Source organism: Pan troglodytes, chromosome 6 (assembly GCF_028858775.2).
Source record: "Pan troglodytes isolate AG18354 chromosome 6, NHGRI_mPanTro3-v2.0_pri, whole genome shotgun sequence".
NCBI classification, from domain to species: Eukaryota; Metazoa; Chordata; class Mammalia; order Primates; family Hominidae; genus Pan; species Pan troglodytes.
Window position 1 is genome coordinate 29179181 of NC_072404.2, and position 21878 is coordinate 29201058.

At 40.5% G+C, this 21878-nt stretch overlaps 1 protein-coding gene across 6 annotated transcripts in view; it reads right to left on the reverse strand.

Annotated features, from left to right (window-relative positions):
* Positions 1–21878, reverse strand: part of IGF2BP3 (insulin like growth factor 2 mRNA binding protein 3) — a 153724-nt gene that overhangs the window by 42306 nt on the left and 89540 nt on the right. For 3 of the 6 annotated variants that reach the window (XM_001157593.7, XM_063814126.1, XM_063814127.1), the window contains 2 exons: positions 9165–9216; positions 9009–9072 (listed from right to left, as the gene is read on the reverse strand). The exons of the other annotated variants lie outside the window; for them this stretch is intronic. In XM_001157593.7, the coding sequence (XP_001157593.1) occupies positions 9009–9072; positions 9165–9216 (116 nt within the window). The remainder of the gene's footprint in view (positions 1–9008; positions 9073–9164; positions 9217–21878) is intronic. 6 annotated transcript variants of the gene reach the window in all.

Genomic DNA, 21878 nt, shown 5'->3' on the forward strand with positions numbered 1-21878 from the left:
ATTGGCCTCCCAAAGTGCTGGGATTACAGGCATGAGCTACTGTACCCAGCCTCTTTTTCATTCTTGATCTTTATTTTAACATGCAAGGAAAAGTGCCCAAATCTTGAGCATAAATCTCAGTGAATTTTCACAAGGTGAACACACACATCCAGATCCAGAACTAGAACACACCAGGGCCCCAGAAGCCCCACCAGTACCTGCTTCCGGTAGTCACTGCCCCCCTACCCCTTGCAGACTTCTAATACCATAGATTAATTCTGCCTATTTAAAAATTTTATGTAAATATATATAAGTATACATGATATATATTTTCTCATATCTGGAAACTTTTAATTTATTGTAATATTCATCCAAATTGTTGTGTTCTATTTTCTGGGGTTTTTTGTTTGTTTGTTTTGCTTTGTTTTGTATTCATTTTGTGTGTGTGTGTTATGTTTTCAGAAGGGAAAATAATAAACTAGTAGAGACGAAATAGCCCAGATTTCATAAACATACACCTAACAATACATCCCTTTTTAACTCCCCAGTGCACAACAAAATGAAAAACAAAAAGAAAGAAGTCCCCACACTTCCCAGTGTCACTCAGATTCTTTGCTCAGATTCTGTTCCAATGGCCCTGAGTTCACCCCAGGTGGGAAAGAAAAACAGGCATAAAATGGTCTCTTTCTAGTTGCTTGGTGTGGTCATTTCCGGCTTATACACTGCTTTATTTGCAAATCTACTCTCAATTCTTTAACAGAAAAAAGGGGGTGGAGTGGGTGACAGTTCTAGTACCAAAAAGGTCACTGAGGGCTAGGACCTGGAAGGCAGACCTGGGCAAGCAGACAGAGGGCTCGCTGACATTCTCCGGCCCAGAATGATTCTCGGTTTCTCACTTCAGTCTTCTATCACTGTCCTACCTTCTCTGGCACATGAATGAACTCTTATTGTAAAAGATCAGTCATGCAGAAAGTAGCAAGAGGTTGCTCTGGCACCATCACCAACCCTCCAAGGCCCTTCCCAGAACTGCTGCTCACTGCAATACTTCTACAAATGGACCAGTCCTTTCTATATGTTTACAAACACATGTATTCATATTCGGTTCCTTCATTAAAAGCATAATTGGGGTTGTGATGTACACTGCTCTGTGGTTTGTTTTTAAATACAATGTCTTGGGGATATTTCCGTGTGATTTCTATGTCAGAGGGCATTCTTTTCATAAGCATCAGAGGATGATAGCTGACACATGCCACACTTATTTTGCCAATGCCTTGATGACAGAACCTTAAGTTAACGCTGTACTTTCCTCCTGTCCCCTTTTTTTCTTAAGGGAATGTGGATTAAGGGACCTAAAATATTTTGGTTATTTCTAAAGGAAGACAACAGCTGATATATTTTAATATTTATGGTGTATATTTGTTATAAAAAGTTGGAGATGCAGAAGAGTCAACCAACTACAGATTCTTTCAAAACAGCTTTATTTATTTTTTTTTTTTGAAATGGACTTTCGTTCTTGTTGCCCAGGCTGGAGCACAGTGGTGCGATCTTGGCTCACTGCAACCTCCACCTCCTGGGTTCAAGCAATTCTCCTGCCTCGGCCTCATGAGTAGCTGGGATTACAGGCGCACGCCACCACCCTCAGCTAATTTTTGTATTTTTAGTAGAGATGGGTTTTGCTATGTTGGCCAGGCTGGTCTTGAACTCTTGACCTCAGGTGATCCACCCACCTCGGCCTCCCAACGTGCTGGGATTACAGGAGTGAGCCACCACACCTGGCCTTAAATGTTTTTAAAGTCGGGAATAAACAGATCACTGAAGGTTCTTTCAAAAAATCAGGAAACCTGAACCCACTGAAGGCATCAATTACATCTAGGCATAAAAGGTAGTCTAGGCTTTTTCATTATAAATGGCGTATTGCCAGCTTCAGAAGAGAGTAAGTATATTTTGACTAGTAAATTAAATCATTAATGTTACAAAAATGGTAGATAACTTTCTTCTTGAGTGAGATAGACATATACAGATATCATTCTCCCTGGGGTAAAAGGTACACACGTCAGTTACCAGATGCTTCTATATTCTAGAACCATCTAAATAGTCACATGTATCACAAGAAACAACTTTATAACTTGGCAAAAACTAACTTCTAACTTTTATTGTGTTGCTTTAAAAAGACTTTTCTTTGTGGGGAAAAGATTCTCTCACTGAAGAGGTCAGGTGGCCTGGGGCTCTAGTCCCCAGTGTACGTTCTGGGCCCCAATGGCTCCAAACTCAGGCTGTTCCAGGCAGAATGCAGACAGCCACTACTGTGTGTACCTGACTGTCTAATTGCCATCTAAGCAGAGTTCCTAACCCCTCAAACCACAGTGCTCCATCCACACTCAGATACAGCTGAAAAGGTACAGGAGGAACCTAACATGCAGAATGGCGGCTTTCTCATGATTGCAGCTCCTAAAATACTGAATTTAAGTCAACTACTAGAACCTTTCTAAGCACAAAGTTTGTTATTCAGCTATGTCATACGGTGATCTGCTGAGTTCATGAGGAAAAAAATTTTTAGTATTTTCACCAAACCCACCGTAGATGCAAGACATGAGATGAACGACTGTCATAATTATTTGACACATATGTATTCAGTTAAACAGAACTTAAAGATGTTTATCCAACATGTATATTACTCAGGAGCCTGGTTTTGTCTTTTTTTTTTTTTTTTTTTTTTTTTTTTGAGACAGAGTCTCACTTTTTTGCCCAGGCTGGAGCACAATGACGCGATCTCGGCTCACTGCTGCAAACTCCACCTCCTTGGTTTGAGCAATTCTCCTTCCTCCTCCCAAGTAGCTGGGATTACAGGTGTGTACCACCACACCCAGCTAATTTTTTTTTTTTTTTTTTTTTTTTTAACTAGAGACAGGGTTTCACCATGTTGGTCAGGCTGGTCTCGAACTCCTGACCTCAAGTGATCTACCCGCCTCAACCTCCCAAAGTGCTTGGATTACAAGTGTGAGCCACAGCACCAGACCAGGATCCTGTCATCATTACTTAACTCTTTGCTCTTGGTGCTATTTTAAGCGTCGCTGAGAAGATGCTGAGTAATTTTGCCAGTTGGTAGAATTTAAATGTACTGATAAGAAGTTTACTGGGGCCAGGTGCAGTGGCTCATGCCTGTAATCCCAACACTTCGGGAGACCAAGGTGGGTGGATCACTTGAGGTCAGGAGTTCAAGATCAGCTTGGACAATAGGACAAAACTCTGTCTCTACTAAAAGTACAAAAATTAGCCAGGCATGGTGGCGTGAGCCTATAATTCCAGCTACTTGGAAGGCTGAGGCATGAGAATTGATTGAATCTGGGAGGCGGAGGTTGCAGTGAGCCAAGATTGCCCCACTGCATCCCAGCCTAGGTGATGAAATGAGACTTTGTCTCCAAAAAAAAAAAAATTTTTTTTTCATTGGGGTAGATCACAATTTAGAGCTGAATGGGCCTCAATAGAGACAATAAATAGTTCAACTTGAGGAAGAGGGGGAAAGAGAAAGAAAAAAGGAGAAGAAATGAGACCCAGACAAGTTAAACGTACCCAAGAGTCCACACACACAGATCTGAATAGTGGAAAAAGAATATGGACTAGAGACCAGAATTCTAGTCCAGCTTGAACATTAAATAACCACGTTATCCTCCAAAGGTCATTTTCCTTTTTGGCATTAGCCATCTCCCTATAAAACTAAAAGATTAGATTCATGGTCCCTTTCAGCTCTAAAATTTCATGCCTGGCTGGGTGCAGGAGCTCACACCTCTAATTCTAGCACTCTGGGAGGCCAAGGAGGGAGGATCACTTGAGCCCCGCAGTTTGAGATCAGCCTGGGCAACATAGTGAGACCCTGCCTCTACAAAAAAAAAAAAAAAAAATTAGCTGGGTGTAGTGGCACATGCCTGTAGTCCCAGCTACTTGGGAGGCTGAGGTGGGAGGACTGCTTGAGCCCAGGAGGTTGAGGCTACATTAAGCCATGATTGTGTCACTGCACTCCCAAGTCTGCCTGGGCAACAGAATGAGAACCTGTCTCAAAAAATAATACTAAAATAAATAAAATTCCATGTCTAAAAATCTCTTTTTTATTCCCAGATATCACCCTGTATATAATACAGGGTCCTCACAAAATAAGGTTTAACCCATTATTGAAAAGTCATAAATTCAATTATCTCCTTGTATCAAGCATAAGAGGTTGACAATTTGGCAATCATTATTGAAAGCCTGGGTAATATGATTTTAAGGATGTACCTTAATGCAATAAATATGGATGAAGCCCAAATGTAAGGCTTCATGACTAAATTGGTTCTAAAAACAAAACAAAACGGTATGGGCAAATACCCCAGATGACGCACAACAGAAGACGGGATAGGAAACTGGTGAGGATCCAACACTACACAGAGATTAGAATCAGTATAAATACACTGAATGAAAAACCCACAAAACTCTGCAGAATGATCTTTGTAATTCTGAAAGTTATAATGCATGGGACAAAGTCTACAAAACTCTATGGCAAATTTAACAGTGGTTATCCCTGAATGGCAAAAAATCCCTTTGTCTCACTGCTTTATTTCTTTTTCCAAAATAAATCTTTTATTTACATAATTGTTAAAGTTTAAATGGGAATTTTCTTACCTTTAGCCACTGGCCAAGTTGCTTCAAACACTTCTAAACATAACCATATTTACCTTATACAGATCTTCACAATGATACAAAGGAACTGCAATGATAGTTTCTTTCTTTTTTTTTTTTTTTTTTTTTTTTTGGTTTGAGACGGAGTTTTGCTCTTGTCGCCCAGGCTGGAGTGCAATGGCGCAATCTCGGCTCACTGCAACCTCCACCTCCCAGGTTCAAGCAATTCTCCTGCCTCAGAATGATAGTTTCAAAGTATGAATAAACATTCCTATTCCCTAACAAAAATAAACATCAGAATAACCCCAAACAAAAGAAAGTATAAGAACTCAATGTCTACACATTTTCTAGGGGGTTATTTCTTTGTCACACATGACAAATCCTCTCATGAGTAATGTCTGTCCTTGACTGGCTTATGTCAACATCTCTGGAAGAGGGAAGGAAATAGGTGAGCCTCCCTCGCTCTGAGGAACAAGAAAAGGTGCATTCACTAAACACATACTTCCATTTTTAATGAAACTAATGAAATGAAATTTAAACTTGTCAAATTTTTATTTTAATAATTCAAGACTTAAGCCTAAAATGAACACATGTATTAATATTTTCTAAAATATGTGTACTATTAACCTTTGATTTATTTTAGCCACAAGGTGGCAGGAATTTCCACGTTAAATTCTGTCTTAAAGACATAGCCATATTTGAGGACTCCTCTTAAGTGACATTCATAGAGCTTTAACTAACAGAGGCAGCTACAACCACGTTAAAACTAGCTGCCTGGCTCCTCAGCATCAGTGACCAGCCATCACTGGAAATGAAGTATACCAAACAATAACAGGGGAGCAGAAGCAGCAATCAAACATGTTGGAAAAATACATAATAGCTGCTAACTTTTGAGCTCTACCTTACAGGTATTATGAAACATGTTTTGGAGGCATTATCTTAGTTTTTCTCAGTAGCCTCATTAGCTAAAGACTACAGTTATTCCCATTTTAGAAATGGGGCTGAACCACAACAGATTAACTTGACCAAAGTCAGCTAGAAAAGTGGTGGCACACAGTCTATTCCATGCAACTGGGCTCTGGAATTGAACTCTTAACCTCCAAGCTCACTCATACTTTCACAAGTACATCAAGGTCACATAGCCTTCCAAACAACAGATGTTACAAAGAGAAAATTGAGAATTACCAGCATAGCCCTTTCACCTAAAGATTGAGCTTTGGGTGGCTACCAAGAAACATGGAGAAATGACACCAGGTTGGTTTAGGCAGCAGGCTGTCATGTTTGGAGCCCATGGAGCTGGCCTACGGGGTTCATTGGAAGTCCAGGCTCAAGCCACTTCAAACTGCTCCAAGCAGCCCAGAACCAGTGGGTTAAACTATAAATACACGCATATATGCACAAATATTTGTTTCTCTTTAATCTTCATTTTGTAGCTGAGAAAACCAAAGCTCAGAAGTCAAGGTTACTAAGTCAGGGCTACCTGACTTTGGTGTTTACGCTTTCTCTGCTACACCCAATGCCTCTCAAATAAAATTAATTCTCCTCACAGAATGAAAACATATTCCATATCCCTTTTAAAAGCTTATTAGAAAACTGATAATTTTTTTTACCACTGTAACACAAAACTGAGTTTTCCACTCCTTAGATTAACTTTTAAAAATACCTCATTGCTTTCTAATTTTCTCAATCTTTGAATTCTTGCAGAGGGAGTGAGAACAATATTCTTATAAGGCCACTTGACAGGCAGGAACTAAAATTAGGTAGTCCCTCTCCAAATATTCTTATTGGCAACTTTTGGTCAGTATTTAGTATTTAATAAATGTTAACTGACTGAATATTAGAACAAAGGACATGAAGACTACTTCCCTAATCAAAATGCCTAATTTATTTAAGTTACCTAATTACTAAATCATACAATTCTTAACAGCCTTTTCCTTCCTCCTTGGGATCAACAGAAGCCTACCAATCTCTTAACAACTACGCTAAAGAATTTTGAGAACACCAGTGTGTCTACATTCAGTTTGCTGTCGCGGTTAGGATTCTTTTCAGCAATAATTCTGCCTTGACTAGCCAGTCTACCTTTCCTGTGCTTGCAGTCTTAATGCTTTGTTTTTTTGTTTTTAAAGGAGGAAGGCTAAAATGTCAATTACTTTATCCTTACCAAAGTTCATCTTATGCCTCTTCAAAGCTATATAGCTTATGTCTCCAACTTATGTTCTCCCATTCAACTAATTAACTATTAAATAAGCATTTTGTTTGCCTTTAGCTAATTTAAGTTTTCAAATAAGGCCACAACAACAGGCCTCTGACAATCTCCAAATATCCTTGGGTTTATCACATCATCCTCTATTTTCCAACAGGGACTTGGCTCTACCAAGTATTCAGTATAAATCTTTGTAAAGTAAAACACGGCCGGGTGCAGCGGCTCATGCCTGTAATCCCAGCATTTTGGGAGGCTGAGATGGGCAGATCACTTGAGCCCACGAGTTCAAGACCAGCCTGGGCAACATGGTGAAACCCCATGTCTACAAAAAAATACAAAAAAAAAGACTGCCAGTCTCATAACCCAGCCTCAAAATGAATAAAAATTAAAACAATATGGAGCCTCTGCTTTCTCCCTGCCCTCACTTTTATCCCCCATTCTACTGAAGGTATAAAAGGTAAAATTTTCCTGGTCTTCTTACATGATACAACTAAAGAACAAAATTAGTCAAAAAAAGAAGAGAAAGAAAAATAAATTTGTTTTATGACTCATACCACAATTTCCATAATGTCCGAGACCTTATATAAATTGCCAAAAAATTTTACATGAACAAAGGATACAAACAGAAGAAATACAGAATGTGTTTAAACATATTAAAAGTCTCCAGTCTCACTTATGGGAAAAGTGAAAAACACAAGATATCACTTTCACATACTAGATTGGCAAAGTTTGATAAAGTCCTGTGTTAGGGAGAATTGGAGAAAGACTCCCCAACAATGCTGATGGAAATTTAAACTAGCTCCAGCTCTATAACACAATTTAAAGTGCAGTTCTACTTCTGGGAATTTATCATGTAGATACATGCTTACATACACACGACATGCAAAAACAGATTCACTACAATATTGTTCATAACTGCAAGAGACTGGAAACAACCTAAATATCCAAATTGCGATTAATCAAAGTCATGCCATATCTGTACAATCAAATACTATGTAACTATAAAAAATATATTTATATACACAAAACATTCAAATGTTATGGTATCATTTGTGTAAAAGGAGGAATACATACATGTAGCATTTGTTTTCCACATGGTTATCTCCCAAGAGATAAGGTAGTTAGGGAATAATACTGGGAGGAAGATTTGTACTATGTGCATCTTCAAATCTTTTATATTTTGAACCATGTGTTATTGATTTTACAAATAAAGTTCCATTTACCTTATACACATTTCCATCTTCTTCTCAGTCTTACCTTTTCTTTCATAGTCCCTCCTGAGTGAGTACTGCCTATAGTAACCTAGCTGAGCTCCTACTCTTGCAGCTCGTTTTACTTTTCCCCTTCAGGGCTCAGAGTCAGCCAGTGTGGTCTTTTCTTTCACCTTTCTGACACAGAGGACAGTCAGCCTGCTCCTGCCAGTATGGTATCTGGAGGTAGGTAGTTCAGGCTTCCATAGTTAGCTAACACCCAGTGCTGTGCTACTGAGCACTTTGTATGCCATTCTTTCATGTTCATATTCTGGGCAGATCTGTTAAAGGCCATATTTGTGGGACCCCCATTTCTCTCTCTAGTGCGCAGTTTATTAGATCTTTTCCAGCCTACAGAATTATCTTTTCCTAGGGGAGATTGTTTGATCTGTAAAGTATTGCCTGTTTACTGCACTGGAATATATTTTTTTCCATAAATCTAAGAGCAAATTACATTAATCCAATGTCTGCACACTCCTAAATGACAATGGTAATCAGGTAACCAGTGAGTAAGAAGACTTATCATTTAACACTGTTGTTTAACACATGATCCAACTTACCAGCTTCAGATAAAATAGCCATAATATATGTGTCATACAAGAGGGGGAGACGGGGAGAGACTTTATGTTATTTGGCAACAATACCAAGGCCCAGAGCTTCTGCAAATAGGGTGTGATTCAGTTTCATACTAGACCACTCTATTATTGGCATTAAAGATATATTGAAAATGTAATGCAACTTTAACCAATGTAGATTTTTACTAGACATTCAAACTTAAAAAGAAAGGCACGATTACAGGGTCAAATTTTGTAAAATAAAGTTTCTCTCTGCCACCTACCAGCCCTTCTCAGTTGAGAAATCCGCAAAATATGTTACTGTACTTAACTTAGTTATTATATATAGATTAAAAGCTTCAAGCTGCTTACTGTCTAGCTTGGTCCTTACTGGAATAGGTTACATTTACAACTGCAGTTTCCGAGTCAGTGTTCACTAGAGGAAGAGAAAAACGAAGAGAATAAAAGTTAGTTTTCTTTCTACTTCCTTCCTTTTACAAATTTGAAAGCAATTCAGAAGACATGTACCTTGCTCACAGCTCTCCACCACTCCATACTGGACTAGTAAACTATCCAGCACCTATCAGGAGGGGGAGAGAAAATTATAAATTTTGAGTTTCCCAAGTTATTATCAAGGGCAGGAATATGTCTTAAAATCACTAAGTAATTGTGATGGAAAAGAGCCAAAAAATTATCTGGGGCTTTGGACTGCAGAACTAAGGGATGGATACCACAAATATCACAGACTTGTCTCTTCTGCCCTCTCCTAGATCCCTGACATTAATTTCATTTCCTATGGCTAACCAAGAACTGGCTCAGAAAAGTATGCAAAGCCACAGCCGCCTGGTTCCTGAGGCTGAAGGACAAAGAGCATATATTTCTCATACATACACAAACACATCATCATACTTTCTCCTTGTATACAAAGTCACTAGACAAGGAACCAAGTTAAAAACTAAAGTTTAACAGGGCGCGGTGGCTCACACCTGTAATCCTAGTACTTTGGGAGGCCAAGATGGGAGCATAGCTTGAGGCCAGGAGTTCGAGACCAGCCTGGTCAACATAGTGAGACCCCCGTCTCTAAAAAATAAAGTAAAATAAAAAGAGAAAAAAAACCTAAAGTTTTATCTATAAGATGTTCTTTTCCAAAGGACTTCTTTTACAGCTCTAATGGTTCTTACAAAACAGATTGCTCAAGGCAGGCTAGAAAAATGAAGACAGCACAGTGCATACTCTACCTGGAGTCGAATTTAAAGCCCAACATAAATACATAGACAGCAAAAGTGTGAAATGAAGCAAACATTTCTAAGTCTACACGGGGTTGCGAAATGTACAATTTGAAGCTGTCTATGTTTTTACCATCTTTCCTGTAGCTGTATTATTATACTATGCATGTTATCCAAATGGAGAGGCTGTTAGAACAGTAACTATAAGTTTATTATAATACCAACTGCAGATGTACGTCTCATCAATATAAACCAAATTCAGGTGTCCTTAGCTTCTAAGAGCTATAGCAAAACAAAGTAAGTTTCTGTAAATTATAGCAAATTACTTACTCATCAGTTTAACTACAAATTTTCTTATTTATTTATTTATTTATTTATTTATTTATTTATGAGACAGGGTCTTGCTATGTCACCCAGGCTGAAGTGCAGTGGCATGATCACAGCTCACTGCAGCCTCAACCTTCTGAGTTTAAGTGATCTTCTCACCTCAGCCATCCAAGCAGCTGGCACTACAGGTGCACACCGCCACCCTCAGCTAATTTTTAAAATTTTTTGTAGAGATGAGGTCTTACTATGTTGCCCAGGCTGGTCTCAAACTCCTGAGCTCAAGGGATCCTCCTGCCTTGGCCTCCCAAAGTGCCAGGATTACAGATGTGAGCCACTTAGCCCTAGCCTAACTGCAAAGTTAAAAAGGCGGTTCCTTGAAAATGTTTTTCAGGTGCCAGGAAATAGAAAACAAATTTTATGGTAATTTACTACTAAACTTAAGCAATTTATTCTAAAGGAAGGTTTATCTTATGTGGTATATTTTAGGCTTTTGTCTACTGTTTCCAGTTTGAAACATATAACAAGGTTTGTCTGGGGTGAGCTTCTGTTTTTAGTTTTGGGACAGGGTCTCACTGTCACCTATGCTGGAGTGCAGTGGCACGACCATACATCACTGTAGCCTCAACCACTGGGCTCAAGCAACCCTCCCACCCCAGCTTTCTGAGTAGCTGGCACTACAGGTGCATGCCACCACACCTGGCTAATTTTTAAGTTTTTCGTAGAGATGAGGGTCTCGGTATGTTGCCCAGGCTGATCTCAAACTCCCAGATTCAAGGGATCGTCCCAGCTGGGCCTCCCCAAGTGCTGAGATTACAGGCGTGACCCAGCGCCTGGCCTGGTTTTTCTTTTAAATAAGGTTAATACCTATTTATGAGTGAAATGCCCTTTCATTTATTTTTATTTGGTAAATTTCCTTTGCATGAGGTAAATTTAATTTTTATTTGGTAAATTCTTTTGCATGAGGTATACACACAGAAGCACATTAATCTTTGTCTCTGATTATAGCTATTCTTAAATCACAAAAAGACATTCAAATATTTCATGAGTGAAGTGAATACTTCACAGGAGGAAATCCTGGTATATCTTATAGGAAGGGTACTCTGTAAAAGTGCTTGTCTGTTTTACAGGTGAATTTGCCATGTGATGTTGATCACAGACATATTTTATAAACGCCAAAAATTAAGAAACCTCTCACATTGCCATTCAAAGATAAAATATACAACACATAATTCCTTAAATTAAAAACAAGGGTGGCCAGGCACAGTGGCTCATGCCTGTAATCCCAGCACTTTGGGAAGCCATGGCGGGTGTATCACCTGAGGTCAGGAGTTCGAGACCAGCCTGGCCAACATGGCAAAACCTTGTCTCTATTAAAAATACAAAAATATTCGCAGGGCGCGGTGGCTCACGCCTGTAATCCCAGCACTTTGGGAGGCCGAGGCGGGTGGATCACGAGGTGAGGGGATCGAGAGCAGCCTCATCAACATGGTGAAGCCCCGTCTCTACTAAAAATAGAAAAATTAGTTGGGCACGGTGGTGCACGCTTGTAGTCCCAGCTACTCAGGAGGCTGAGGCAGGAGAACTGCTTGAACCCAGGAGGCGGAGGTTGCAGTGGGCTGAGATTGTGCCACTGCACTCTAGCCTGGGCAACAGAGCAAGACTCCATCTAAAAAAAAAAAAAGAAAAAACAAAAAAATTAGCTGGGAGTGGTGGCGGGTGCCTGTAATACCAGCTACTTGGGAGGCCGAGGCAGGACAATTACTTGAACCTGGGAGGTGGAGATTGCAGTGAGCTGAGAGCACGCCACTGCATTCCAGCCTGGGAAACAGAGCAAGACTTTGTGTCAAAAAAAAAAAAAAAAAAGCGGGAGGTGGGGGGGGGGGCGGTGCGGTGGGCAACCTACTTATTTTCTAAACAAAAATGAAATTTTTTCAATACGAAAAATGTTTTACTTCATACTTAAGTCAGAATTCTAACAAATTCATTCCACCTTCAGTAATGAAGTCAGGAGGAAAAGTATGTCTACCATTAAAATTTAGCTTTTAAATGAAAGCCACACTAATAATAGTAGAGCTTTACAGCAACTTGGATGGAGGTGGGGGTAGCGGAGGGGTTCAGGGACTAGAAGGTAGTTGACAGTTTAATATGTTATTTAAAATTTAGCTTTTAGGACCAGACACGGTGGCTCACTCCTGTAATCCAGCACTTTGGGAGGCCAAGGCAGGTGGATCACTAGAGGTCAGGAGTTTGAGACCAGCCAGGCCAACATGGTGAAACCCCATACCTACTAAACATACAAACATTAGCCTGCCATGGTGGCGCATGCCTGTAATCCCAGCTACCCAGGAGGCTGAGGCAGGAGAATTGTTTGAACCTGGGAGGTGGAGGTGGCAGTGAGCAGAGATTGCACCACTGCACTCCAGCCTGGGCAAAAGAGCAAGACTCTGTCTCAAAATAAAATTTAGTGTTTAAATGAAAGCCACACTGATAGTAGAGCTTTATAGCAACTTGGATGGAGGCAGGGGTAGAGGAGGGGTTCAGGGAGTAGGAGGTAATTGCCAATTTAATAAGTTTAATTAAATAAACATCCTTCTTAATTCTTCTGAAAAGCAATTTGTTCAGTAATTAAGTATATTACTCTCCACACAGATTACCTTATGCCACCTTAACTTTTATTACTCTTAGAGATAACACTACAAAAGTTAAACACCTGTGATCTATAAACAATACCGACTAAACCTACAATAATGTCAAGGCAACAAATGTTCTTCAAAAGCTACAGTGCCAAAGTGATAAATATTTATATACACACACATATAAATGATACAGGTAAATTTTTTAACTTAAAAAAAAATCGGGGGACAATCCTTTCATGCTCTTCCTTTCCAAGTTAGGCCTGGTAGAATGGCTTCTACGAAGAAGGGTTGTGACAAGAAGGGCCGCTCTGCCACCAACAAGGTGATGACCTGAGAATGCATCATCATTTACAAGGGTATCCATGGAGTGGGCTTCAAGAAGACTGCCCCTGGGCATTCAAAGAGATCTGGAAATTTGTTATGAAGGAGATGTGTTCACTGACATGAGGCTCAACAAAGTTGTCTGGGCCAAAGGAATAAGGAATGTCCTATACCACAATCTGTGAACAGCTGTCCAGGAAATGTAATGAAAATGAAGATTCACCAAACGAGCTCCATATTTTGATTACCTATGTACCTGTTACCACTTTCAAAAATCTACAGTCAGTCAATGTGGATGAGAACTAGCCACCGATCATCAAATATGTTAAAGTTATAAAACCACACACACACACAAGTAGAAATATACATTAAAATTTTCACTGCATATATTCAAAATAAAATTGCCTGTATAGTTAAACATTCTATTCCTAAGAATAGATAAATGCTATTGGTTGTCAACTTCTGTGTAAATCTTTTTTTTTTTTAGACAGAGTCTCACTCTATCACCCAGGCTGGAGTACAATGGTGCAATCTTGGCTCACTGCAACGTCTGCCTCCCAGGTTCAAGCGATTCTCCTGCCTCAGGCTCCCAAGTAGCTGGGATTACAGGCACACACCACTACACCCAGCTAATTTTCGTATTTTTAGTAGAGACGGGGTTTCACCATGTTGCCCAGGCTGGTTTCGAACTCCTGACCTCAAGTGATCCACCCACCTTGGTCTCCCATAGTGATGGGATTACAGGTGTGAGCCACCACACCTGGCCATGTAAAGTCTTTAAAAAGGTAACTAGAAACTACAATCCTGTGCACTTTTTTTAAATGGTGAGTTTTATTGTCTGTGAATAATACTTCAACAAGCATGGCTTTAAAACAAAGTAAAAAAGAAAGAAAAAAAAAAAACCACAAGCAAAAAAACCCCTCTAATCCTTAGAAGAAATAGGTGCAGAATCAATCCTGGTACCTAGCTGTGAAAAAATTTAACAACACAACTTAGGAGATTTTACATAGCCCCATAGATGGATTTCAGTGGATCTTTGATGTCTTACTCAAAGTTTCATGTACAAGGCTTGGAAGTAATGACAACAGAATAGGGAAAGGGCTGTCAATAGCCTAAAAAGATTCCCAAATCTCAAAAGGATTTCCAACCCCCAAATGACTTGAACTGTACTATAGTAATCCCATCAATCTTAAGGCAGGCCATTATTTGAATATGCTCTTTTATATCAAGGGCTATCAAATGGTATCATGCCACTCCAGCCCACTGAACTCTCAAAGAATAAATACAACTTACACTTGATAAGTTCTGACATTTTGCTTTTTTTTTTTTTTTTTTTTAAAGACAGAGTCTTACTGGAGTGCAGTGACATGATCTTGGCTCACTGCAACCTCCGCCTCCTAGGCTCAAGCCATTCTTGTGCCTCAGCTTCCTGAGTAGCTGAGATTACATGCGTGTGCCACCACGCCTGGCTACTTTTTGTATTATAGTAGAGACAAAGTTTTGCCATGTTGGCCAGGCTAGTCCCGAACTCCTGAGCTCAAGTGATCTGCCTGCCTCAGCCTCCCAAAGTGCTGGAATTATAAGTGTGAGCCACAGTGTCCGGCCGCATTTTGCTTAATTCTGCATTAAACAGGAAGATAAGACAGTGTTCCTGTTACCTGTCACATAAGCTACTTATGCACCTGTTTTTGTCTCCTAGATTCTTGTCCCCTCTCACTACTGCTAATCATTCTATGTCAGCCACAAATACTTCTTTTAAACAGTCCTAAAGGCCAAAAAAAAAAAAAAAAAAAAACCACGAAAAAAACCAAAAAGCTTTCCACTCTATATTTCCAACACTTTCACAAGTTCCCATGCCTAAATAAAATCTTAAACCAGAAAGGAAACATTTCTCTATGCTTAGGTAAGTTTAAATTCCAACAACAGGGGAGGGAGGAAGGGGTATAAATGCAAAGTAAAGCCTCATAGAAAATGTCTTTCTAGAATTCCCCCCTGTTATGGATTTAGGACGTGAAAGCCTCAAATGTTCAGCCTTTTTAAAAAAAAAAGTTCATCCACGGCTGGGCGCGGTGGCTCACGCCTGTAATCCCAGCACTTTGGGTGGCCGAGGTGGGTGGATCACTTGAGGTCAGGAGTTTGAGACCAGCCAGGCCAACATGGTGAAACCCCATCTCTACTAAATATACAAAAATTAGCTGGACATGGTGGCATGCACCTGTAGTCCCAGCTACTCAGGAGGCTGAGGCAGAAGAATCCTTGAACCCGGGAGGCAGAGGTTGCAGTGAGCTGAGATTGCACCACTGCACTCCAGCCTGGGCAACAGATAGAGACTCCATCTATTTAAAAACAAAAAAAACAAAAAAAGTTCATTCAAATGTATAAACAGTACAGAAAGAATCACATGAAAAATGCAAAGATTATCACTTCCTGAATGTAATGGTACAAAATTAAGATCACTCATAATAGTCTGAAGTAGAAACAACCCGAATGAATGCTTACTGACTGATGAATGGAAACAAAATGTGGTATATTTGTACAATGGAATATTATTCAACCATAAAAGGGAGGTACTTATACATGCTGCAACAGACAGACCTTGAAAGTATTATGGTTACCTTGTTAGTATAGCGAAGAAAGAAAGAGAGAAAGAGAGAGAGAGAGAGAGAAAGAGAGAAAGAAAGAGAAGAAGGCATTATGCTAAGTGAAAACAGTCACAAAAAACTACTTATTATATGATTTTGTTTGTATGAAATGTCCAGAATAGGGAACTCTACGATAGACAGAAAGTAGATTAGTGGTTTCTATGGGCTGAGGAAAGTGAAAGTGGAGGGCGACAGTTAAATGTTTCTTTTTGAGGTGATGAAGGTGTCCTAAAAATGTGGTGATGGTTGCACGTATCTATTAACATACTAGGCCGGGCGCGGTGGCTCACACCTGTAATCCCAGCACTTTGGAAGGCCAAAGCGGGCAGATCACCTGAGGTCAGGAGTTTGAGACCAGCCTGACCAACATGGAGAAACCTCGCACCTCCTAAAAATACAAAATTAGCCGGGCGTGGTCGCGCATGCCTGTAATCCCAGCTACTCGGGACGCTGAGGCAGGAGAATCACTTGAACCCAGGAGGCAGAGGTTGTGGTGAGCTGAGATGGCGCCATTGCACTCCAGCCTGGGCCACGAGAGCAAAACTTTGTCTCAAAAAAAAAAAAGAAAAAAAAACTTAAAAATAATTGTACACTTTAAATGGTGAATTGCATAGTATGTGAATTATATCTCAATAAAGCTGTTAAAAAAATACTAAAAGCAACTTTACCAGGTAATGGCCTAGTTTTGCCTTTTAAACTCTGAAGTATTATTGATCACTTCTTGGCCTTTTGGCCAAGCATCATCCACAGAACCGGCCTAGTCTCGTTCAGCTTTGTGTGACAAAATGGTGATTTGTTCTTCAGTTGCCATGGATCCCTAGGTTGCAAGTTCTGTAACATGAGCCTGTCCAGATGAACCACGCATGCAACCACAAGCAGAACCTAAGTGCCTGGACCGAGACAGGACCAAATTAAGAAGTGGACACCACATGACATGATCCATGATCCAATCAGATTGAGCCCTGGTGTCACCTCCTGGTATGATCCAGTCAGATCACACCTCCTGGCATCACATCACTGTAAGATTCAATCAGATCATACCTCATTACCCTCTGTCTATAAAATATGTCCCAGCCCCCAGCTGGGGGAGACAGATTTGAACCTGACTGTCTCCTTGCTTGACAGTCTTACCACGAACTTTTCTCTTTACAAAAGAACCTATGCTTTGGTGTTTGGCTTTCCATTGCACATGGACAAACAGAACCAGTTTGGTTCAGTAACAGTATCATTGAAATACAGAATAAACTGCAAGAAATTTGATTCACTTTGACATTATGTATACACTCACTAAACTATCACCATCATGACAAGTTTCTTCATGCTTCTCTTCAATCTAGTAGCCTAGTTTATTGACACATATAGAGATCACTGCAATAAAGACAGTTTAAAAAACTGTCTTTGACCTGCAACGTGATCAGATTTTCTCAGCCACACACCAGATATATCCCCACCTCCCTCACAAAACTGGCTGTATTTTAGTTGATACCACTATGGGCGTGAGGTAGATAATTTATGTTCTGCAGATAAGCCTTCTGCTGACTGCTTATTCTTCATACCCACTGCTCAAGTCCCATCACTCCTGGGCTATCTGAACCAAGTCTGATTAGCATGCTTGCCTGTAGCCTGACACTCCATGACTATATACTCCTGCCAGCAGTTACTACCCTTCTGTGGTTTCAAATTGCCAGTATAACTTGTCCAAACTTCAACATGGCATAAGAGGTTGTCAGTTACCTGGTACTACTTCTCTCTTCCATATATCCAATGTACTTCCCACACCTATGCTCTAGTCACGCCCTCAAAACTGGGTAAAGTACCTCTCTCGTCATCTCCCTAATACCCATTCTTGGAAATGAAAGCAATGTCACTTTATAATCTCTTTCCTGATCTTTATTTTCCCACTAGACTAGTGATTATTAACCATAGTGATGTGATTGTCAGGTGTGTCACAGTAATCTAGTTTTCAGAGTCACACTGACTTCCATGCTTAAGCTGGCAGGTAATTTATCATACATACCATCTTAGATTCCAAATCTTTTTTATTTGACTGTTACATTTGCCTTATGTGTTTCAGAAGATGGAACAACAATGTCGGGCATTATAGTCTGTGTACCAATATATATCCTGAAAATCTCTCTGGAAATGGGTTACTCCTTCAATGTGGCTCTAAAACAGAGCTGCACTATCCCATAAACCTCATAAGGGAAGGGGCCATGTCTTACCTTTGAACTCACTGCTCAGGATCTGTGATGAACAATAAAAGGTTAAAAAGGAGTCACACTATTTTTTTGTTCTACAGGGCAAAGGAAGCTAGTTCTAGGTTTTTTTGTTTTTTTGTTTTTTTGTTTTTAAGACAGAGTCTTGCTCTGTCACCCAGGCTGGTGTGCAGCAGTGTGATCTCAGCTCACTGCAACCTCCACTTCCTGGGCTCAAGCCATTCTACCACCTCAGCCTCCCGAGAAGCTGGGATTACAGGCGTGTGCCACCACGCCCAGCTAATTTTTTGTATTTTTAGTAGAGACAGAGTTTTGCCATGTTGGCCAGGCTGGTCTCGAACTCCTGACCTCAAGTGATGTGCCCACCTCGGCCTCCCAAAATGCTGGGATTACAGGCGTGAGTCACTGCGCCCAGCCAGTTCTAGGTGTCTTTAAAAGTCCATAATAATATAAGCAAACAGGTATTTGTCAGGAATTTATACAAAAGATATAGAAGTGGAACAAGCATTACAAAAATCACAGTGAGATTAAAGTATTAATAAAATGCAAAGCGGGATATTTAATGCTTACTTGCCCCAACAAACACCTTGCCAACACACACACACACACACACACACACACACACACACCCCCTTCCAAGCACCAAAGCCAATGTCAGTCATTGGGGAGGGGTTTCTAGAAAGGAGTCACCTTGACTACTACTCATTGCAACAAGAGAGGCAAAAAGTCTCCACAGAATCACCCTTAGCGCTAGGGATATGGAGATGAAGGGAACATCCTTCAAACAGCTCAGCACAGTTTATACAAACAGGAACTACTTATCTGTCATGGGCAAGATCATCTCAGGAACTGTTCTTTTACATCTATTTGTGAGAAATGGCTATATTACAAAATGAAGAACAATCTGTATTGCAGGTTCCAAATAATCATTTCCAGTTAAATATTGATATATAACTCTAAAACAAAATAAAGAAATATCCACCTTAATGTATATTTCTCTAAAATGTTAGCACCATAATTACTTGGATAACACTCAAACCATTCCTCACACTGGTGTGAAAATGACTGTCAAGTTAAGAAAGCCAGCACCACAGACCAGACCATTAATAAGATTGTAAACCATGCTGCATATCCCCTTTATCATCGAAAAGCCCCAGAGGGAAGCTCAGCCTCCATCATACCACACGGAGCAAAGCGTCCCAACTTTCTAGCCACTTTCAATGTTCACAAGTTAGCTCCTCTAACATGGGGAGGAGATGATGCTTTAGGACTCCTAGGAGTCATGTGATCAGAGCCTCTGAGAGAGAACAGTCCAAGTTATCCGGCCACACTGAAGTCACAGTGGAAAAACCGAATCCAGAGCTTAAGGGGCTTACATTATGTTTCTCTTTGGCAATGCTGAGCTAGACTGATTTTTATTTTTAATTTATTTTTTATTTCAATAGGTTTTTGGAGAATAGGTGGTATTTGGTTACATGAATAAGTTGTTTTTTTTTTTTTTTTTTTGAGATGGAGTCTCACCCTGTCACCCAGGCTGGAGTGCAGTGGCACGATCTTGGCTCACCGCAACCTCCGCCTCCCGGGGTTCAAGCGATTCTTCTGCCTCAGCCTCCCAAGTAGCTGGGACTACAGGCACGTGCCTCCACCCCCGGCTGATTTTTGTATTTTTAGTAGAGATGGGGTTTCACTATGTTGGCCAGGCTGGCCTCAAACTCCTGACCTCGTGATCTGCCCCCCTTGGCCTCCCAAAGTGCTGGGATTACAGGTGTGAGCCACTGTGTCTGGCTTACGTGAATAAGTTCTTTAGTGGTGATTTCTGAGATTTTGGTGCAACCATCACCCAGGGAGTGTATACTGTACCCAACGTGTACTCTTTTATACCTCACCCTCCTCCCACCCTTTCCCCCGAGTACCCAAAGTCCATTGTATCATTCTTATGCCTTCACATCCTCATAACTTAGCTCCCACTTATGAGTGAGAGCATACGACGTTTGGTTTTTCCATTCCTGAGTTACTTCACTTAGAATAATACGGAACTAGACTGATTTTAAAAGCCGAGCAGAACAAGTCACACCCTACTATAAACTCTAAGAGATCCCTAACAAGTGCCCTGAAGGCCCTGTGTTCCACTCATCCTTTAAGGCCATTCTCTTCTCTCCAACCACACCAGCCTTTGTTCAGTCATGAATCAGGGCTGCTAACATTTGAGTGCTTTCTGGCAGCAGCATTGTCCCAAATGCTTTATCTACTTTAACTCAAATCCACACAATCCCATGAGGCAACATTATTCCATGTTATAGATGGGTAAGCTGCAGCACAGAAAAGTTCACAGTGTCAGAACTTGGACAGATAAATGCTGGAGAAATGATTCAAACTCCAGCTCACAGATTCCAGAGCCCATACTCTTAATCACTTGGTCTAATAAGTTGCCTCATTTCCCTATGCAATTTAAATAAAATATAAATACACCGACGGAAACCAGTTCAATCCTTACTCGGCCATTACCTGCACTAGAAAATCAAATCTGTCCATAGGCAGGTTAAGAGCTTTATTAACTCCCATGTATCCCCTTGCTCATGTTCCAAGTACTAAATACGATACTTCTATACATCTCAGTCAGAAGAAGGTACTAGCCAGCATTAACTTGTGCTACATTTTACTCACAGAAATGCTCATAAAAACATTCAAAATAGTTCAACGTTAGGTGGTTTTTTAACCACCTGCTTTCAAAACAGGGACTTCCCCCCACCCCTAGAAGAAACCACTGTCGCTTTGGTGGGGTCTCTCCAGGTGTTTTTAGAAGTGTGTGTGTCACACGAAAAGACGCTCTGCACCATTAGTCATTAGGGAAATGTAAATCAAAACCACAAGGAGATACCACTTCACCTCCATTAGAATGGCCATAATTTTTTAAAAAGAAGGAAAATATGACTCAAGGGGCATCATAAAAAGAAAAACAAAGGAAAATAATGAGTGTTGACACAGATGTGGAAAAATCAAAACCCTCATACACTGCTGGATAAAATGGTGCAGCTGCTATGAAAAACAGTACAGCAGTTCCTCAAAAAAAATTAAAAATAGACCTACCATATGATCCAGCAATTCCACTTCTGGGTATTGATATGGTTTGAACATTGTGTCTTCTTCGAATCTCATGCTGAAATGCAATCCCCAGTGTTGGGGATGGGGCCAGGTGGGAGGTGTTAGGGTCATGGGGGCAGACCCTTCATAAATGGCTTGGTGCCATCCTTGAGGTAACAAGTGATTTATTGCTCTGTGAGCTCACATGAGATCTGGTTGTTTTAAAAGAGGCTGGAACTTCCTTTTCTCTCTTGCTCCCTCTCATGCCATGTGACATACCCACTCCCCTCTACCTTTCACCATGAGTAAATGCTTTCTGGGCCTTGCCAGAAGCTGAGCAGATGCTGGAGCCATGCTGGTATAGCCTGAGGAACTGTGAGCCAAATAAACCTATTTTCTTTACAAAGTACCCAGCCTCAGGTATTCCTTTACAGCAACACAAATGCACTAACTGAGTATACGTCCAAAAGAACTGAACACAGGGACTCAAATAAGTACTTCTACACCCATGTTCATGGGAGCATTATTCAAAATAGCCAATAATTGAAAGGTGAAAGCAACCCAAGCATCCTCTGACTAATGAATGGATAAAACAAAACATGGTACATATAAACAGTCATCCCTCGGTATCTGTGAGGGATTGGTTTCAGCAACCCCCTACCTTGGATACCAAAATTCACAGATGCTCAAGTCCCTTATATAAAAATAGTATAGTAGAGGCTGGGCATGGTGGCTCACATCCATAATCCCAGCTCTTTGGGAGGCCAAGTTATCACTTGAAGCAAGGGATCAA